Genomic DNA, 5496 nt, shown 5'->3' with positions numbered 1-5496 from the left:
GCAGGAGCGTCTGGGGTTTCGGGAGCCACTAGATATGACCTGCAGCCCCCCAGGCAGGTGGGACTGCGGGTCTTGTCCCTCCAGACACCAGTTTCGAGGCATTTGAAGCTCACCTTGTTAGAGGCATCGATGAACTTCACCCCCTTGTACGTGATGGACAGTATTATGGTCGGGATCTTCTTCATATGCTCTGTGGATTTCTTCAGAAACAAGAACATTCAAGTGACCAGTTGTGAATAAATGCTCCCTTCCTCCCCAGCCCACCCCAGAGACCCCATGGCACTGCTCCACAACGGCAAGCCTTGGGGGTCTGGGACCAGGAGGAGGAAAGCCTGCTCTTGGTGGAAGCAGAGGGGAAGGGACATGTACCCAAAGCGAAGCCAGCACCCCTTTCCCCAGCGAGAACACCCACCGCACGGGCCTTCCAGCTATGGGGGAACGTGCTGGGGAGGGGCAGTCCTGCATTGTGCAGCTCTGCACAGGGGCAGCCTGCAGGGTTTGGGGAACCACAGCTTCACCGAGATCCCCCCGTTCCCCTCTCCACATCATCCACCACTGGGTGTGGGTGAATCCCCCCTGCCCCCGCGGCCTCCGTACCCTCATCTTGGCACAGGCGTCCTGTGTAGACTCTGTCCCTCGAAGGTCTTTGATCAACATGGAGCCCAAGTACTGTTTGGAAGAGGGGGAGATGTTAACGTGCTCCCGAACATCCTAAAGGCTTCAGGCAGGAAACCTGCCAATCCCAAGGCAATGCCACAGCCCTGCCAGCGGCCAGCAGCCGGGGCTGGGGAGGGACAGGTCACCCAGGGAGGGGAAGAAAGTGTCACAACTCCACACACAACAACCTGACCCCAGAGCCTCCTCATCCTCGCCAGCCCACAAGCCAAGAGACACTTACGTTGGCCTCGTACCCGCACGACTCGAAGATGAGCTTCTCCGGCTGGTGCTGCCAGTTTTGGACTGGGGCATATGGGGCAGCCAGACTCGGGGGGCGCAGGGTCAGCTTTGACTCCCGACGGTCCTCCTGGAAAGGAAAAAACATGGATGTGAAGCCACAACAGGGCCAATCTGGATTGAAACACAGATCCCAGGAGGGCTCTTTGGGTCAATGCAATTGAGGTTCGCAATGGCCAAATCCCACAGGGGCTGGGAGGAGGCAGCACGCTGCCAGTGAAGGTGCCAGCACCCATGGAAGTGAGAGCCACCCATTTTCAAGGTGAGATGGAGGCATAAACGAGCTGCTGGCTCAACTGCTTGAGGGGAGCTGTGCCTGACCAGCTCTCCAGCTCTCCATGCATTGTCCCAGCTCCTCGTTGGCTCCAGAGAAGGGGGAGTCTGCACTGAACTGAGCAGAAAGGGCCCCAGGACACACAAAAGCACCCACTGACCTGTGCTTTGTAGCGCTCAGCTCTGGAGTAGGGAGCAATCTCGGTGCCACGGTCATGTTGCCTCTTCCCAGTGTCCCCGGAGGGCAGCAGGAGATCGGCAGATCTGCCCGTGCAGGAGTCGTTCTGGCTCAGGGGCGACGACGTCTGGGACATCAAGTCCTGGCACTGAAAGAAGCAGACACCACGAATCGTCCCGGTCAGCCTGTGCCGCAGCCATGCCCACCCCTCGCTCCCCTTTACAGCGTCCAACACAAAGGGTGCAATGAGCAGAGCTAACGGGGTCAGCTCCCGCCTCACTATCATCAATCATACCTTTTATTTTCCACGATTTTCCACGTGCCCTGCTTTGCTCCAGGACTGTTTCAGGCAGCCCTTTCCGCCGAGCACACCTCTGCCTCTCGTGAGCTCATCCCAGGAGGGCAGGAGACGTGCTGAGCTGCGGGCAGGGTGTTTACAGAGGAACAGGCTCTGCTAAAGCACTAAGCGAAGCACCCAAAGCCGCTGGTGATCAGCCACCCCAGGAGAGAGGCCCTGGGAGCCCAGCGAGAGATCAGCCCAGATGCCCGACAGCCTGGCTCCTACCGCAGGCAAGAGTCGCTGCCTGTACGTGCCAACCGGCCCAGCAGACAATGCAGGAAGCTCACAGCTGCAACACGCATTAGTCCTATTCAACGGACTTGCTTAATTTGCCATTGACGTCCTTCCGCTCCCCGCGCCGGAGCCAGGCGCTGGATCGCACCAGCTGGAGCACCAGGAAATGCTGCAAATGGCCCATTCTCTTACACAGCCTCCCCGTCCAGCATATCAATCAGTTGATGCTGCACCAAAGGACTCCTCTCTCCCCCCACCCCAACAACCTTGCCTTCAGCCTCATCGGTCTCAAGAGGATGTTTCAGAGGAGCGCAGATCCTCAGCCCGCCTGGGTTGTCTGAAAGGGGGCAGCTGAGCAGCGGGGCGAAGGTGCAGGGTTTGTATGTGGCACCTTCCCGGCTCCCGAGGACACGCTCCCGGTGCGGTACCGGCGTGAACCCTCTCTTCTTTTAACACCTGAACACCAGTTCCTAAAAAATCCAGTGCGAGCAAGCAGGGCACAGCAGCCCAGCTCACTTCAGCTAAGACTGTTTTGGTTGAAAAGCCTTGGGAATCCAAGGCAAGAGGGAAGAGCTCTGCGCAGGGCAAGGACCAGATGTTTGGCATGGGGAAACTCCAATCACTCCCAACTCCCGCTCCAGGAAGCTGATTTACAAACACCGAGAGGAAGCAGCATGACACGCTCGCCCTCCGCAGCATGCCGCCCTGCTGCGGAGCTCACAGGTTAGCTGCAAGCTCAACGTGTTTTGCCAAACTCAACTCTCAAATGTCGGTTTTCAGGAAGAACAGCGAAGACGACAGCTCCCCTCCCAGCCAACCCCGATAACGAAGGGCTTGACATCCAAAGGCTGCCACTCCCGCAGAAAAAAAAAAAAAAAATCAACATCCACAAATCACATCGAGTGCTATTTGGCAGCGAGAGCAAGAGCTCTAGAGAAGCCCAGCCAGCCCAGGGAGACAGACCTCAGACTCCCGACCGGCACAATCAAAACAGCAGGTCCCAGCTGCATCCCATCTCACCAGCTGAGCCATGTCACACTCCTGCCTGTGGGAAGGCTGCCTTCCATCTGGCCAGGAAACGAGGGGAAGAGAGTCAGCTCAGCATTCCCCTTCGGCGCAGAGCAGAGGTGGGAGTAGCACCCTGCTACCCCTTCGGTGCAGGCACCCACCTTGCGTGGAGGCACCTGATCCCAAGGAGCTGCCTGATGGGGCAGGCATCCAGAATTTGACCTGCAAGAGCTGAATATTATCTTCCCCCACTCATTTCGATAGCAGGGTCGTGCCCATGCGGGCACTTGCTGCTTGGGTCGCTGGAGTCGATTAAGGTGAAAAGCTGAACGGATACGACTGGACACGTTAACGATTTCTCCCGGCGCTGATGGGTTCGTGCACTTCAGCTTTGTTTGGCACAGGGAAGATGGAGTTCAACCCACAAAGCAGCAAGCTAAGAGTTGGTAAACTCTTCCGCCGCTTCAGCTAGAGCGCGTCTGTCCAAACAAACGGTGACGTTTGCTGTTGTGGGGCTCAGCCATAGCCAAATTTGTACAGCACAATGTCAAATTTGGAATTTGTTTTTCCTCTGCCCAAGTGCTCCAGGTGCTCCGGCCAAGTCAGAGCCAGCCTGGCTGTTTCCCAAGTTCTGCTTGACCATGCTCGGAGTGGGAGTACTGGGCTCTGCATCATCTCTAGCAGCAGCCAAGGTGCATCCATGGGAATTGTTTAACAATTCCCTCCCTCCTCCGCACAGCCAGATGTGCAGTTGCCTCAGTGCTTCAAGAACTTTCTTCCCAAACCACCAAGTATCTAAGAACCGGGAGTAACCCAAGTTTCCAGGTCAAATCGATTTGTTTTAATAAGAAACAAGCCCTTTAGGTTTTACCCTTTCCTTTTTTTAAAAAGCAATGCAATTTTCAAAGATCACTCTCTATGATTATTACTCTCATACTTGCTTTCAAAGGAGTTTTAACTTAAATATTGACATTTTAGATTTGTTTTTTTTTTTTTTCCATTTTTTATTGATTTTGCTAGGCAGAATTTCCTGTGCATGAAAGCAGCAGAGTAAGGCTGAACGTGCCGCCTCCTCTGAGCCTGGATACCCATCCAGGACCTGAGCTCCCCGTAAACATCCTCCACAGATCTCCGAGTCCCCCAGGTGATAGCAGCTAATCAGAAAGGGGACAATTATTCCTGACCGACCCGGGTTTAGTTCTTTGAAAGAAAGGGAGGAAAGTGAAGGAGAGCCAGAGGAGAAGAAAGCACCCCGTCCACTGCTGAGCACGCTCCGCACAGACATACCAGCCAGGCAGGGAACACAACCAGTGACTCACTCTCAGCTGTGAGAACCGCGGCGGCTTTGCCGGTGGCTCCTCGTACGGTCTGTCTGCCAGGGAGGCGATGATCCTCTTTCGATGGCCGAGCAGATTCACTTTCAACACCTGCAGGGAGAGACCACAGTGACTGTAGGCTTTCCTGCCCTTGGCATGAAGCAACGCTTCCCCTCCTCGAGCAGCGCTGTTCCCGTTTAACACGACTCCCTGCAAGTCACAGCCCCTGAGGGAACACAGGCAGGACCTCACTGCCGTGGCAAGAGAAAAGCAAGACTCACATTTACTATTTCCAGCTCCCAGAGGTTTTTCACAGTGTCAATAGAGCTGTAGCCGCTCGAGAGGAAGGACTGAATGTAATCCTGCAGCCCCAAAGAGTCGAGCCATGCGGGAACCGAAGGCTGGCTGTTCCCATCACAGCCCAGGGGTTTCAACTGTAAAAGCACAAGAAAGGGGGTTAAGCCCCGGGGTGCTGGGATCCCAAGGCATGCAGCATCAATCAGAATCAGTGTAAAGGCCATTATCATCTCCACTAGCAGCTTTAAAGTAAAAAAAAAAAATAAAAAAAAAAATCACTCTATAAGAGGGAATACACTTGGGATCAAGACTGGCAGGAGGGACAGCCATCCTTTCCCCAGCACAGAGTCATCCCATCCACATAGCCTGGTGGACTAATACATTCTTCCTCATCCCTGCTATTCTCAAAACCCTTCCCACAGCCCCCACGATCCCTCCACGGGTCACAGGGATGTAGCTGGGGTCAGAGGGACTGGCTTTGGTTTCCTCTGCTTCCACAGCCGTGCTGGGCAAGGCCCCGTCCCTGCCTCACGCGAGGGGCGTCAGTGCTGACCTTCGGGAGGGAGCGAGCAGCCTGGAGGAGCTTCCGACGGTGCTGTGGGTCACCGATCCCGATGTCCCGAAGGTCCTGGTCTTCCATGACATTACAGCCCTGCGGGGACAAGACGGAGCAACATGGGAGCAGAGGGCAACAGAAGCCACCTCAGCTGTGGGAGCAGAGATCATGCGCGTTACAGCACCCTCCTGACCTCACCTCCCAGCACGTCCCCACAGCAGCAGGAGGAGGAGGAGGAGGAAGGCTCCCAAGGATGGCAGCTCTGCCCCACGTACGGACCTCAGGCACCGAGAGGGCCGACACGAGAGGGGCTGCGGCGCTCACCGCGCCGGTGGGGCAG

General features: G+C 55.9%; 1 protein-coding gene across 1 annotated transcript in view; it reads right to left on the bottom strand.

Moving 5' to 3' along the window:
* LOC104624142 (ankyrin repeat and SAM domain-containing protein 1A-like) overlaps window positions 1–5252 on the bottom strand; it is a gene marked incomplete at its 5' end in the record, with an annotated part of 7998 nt that extends 2746 nt beyond the window's left edge. The window contains 7 exons of the mRNA XM_010291430.1: window positions 114–200; window positions 598–669; window positions 899–1024; window positions 1389–1553; window positions 4307–4414; window positions 4585–4737; window positions 5154–5252. Coding sequence (XP_010289732.1) covers window positions 114–200; window positions 598–669; window positions 899–1024; window positions 1389–1553; window positions 4307–4414; window positions 4585–4737; window positions 5154–5252 — 810 coding nt within the window. The remainder of the gene's footprint in view (window positions 1–113; window positions 201–597; window positions 670–898; window positions 1025–1388; window positions 1554–4306; window positions 4415–4584; window positions 4738–5153) is intronic.
* Between the last annotated feature and the right edge of the window lie 244 nt (window positions 5253–5496).

Source organism: Phaethon lepturus, unplaced genomic scaffold (genome assembly GCF_000687285.1).
Source record: "Phaethon lepturus isolate BGI_N335 unplaced genomic scaffold, ASM68728v1 scaffold31607, whole genome shotgun sequence".
Classification (NCBI taxonomy): Eukaryota; Metazoa; Chordata; class Aves; order Phaethontiformes; family Phaethontidae; genus Phaethon; species Phaethon lepturus.
This window is presented reverse-complemented; position numbering and strand designations above follow the sequence as displayed.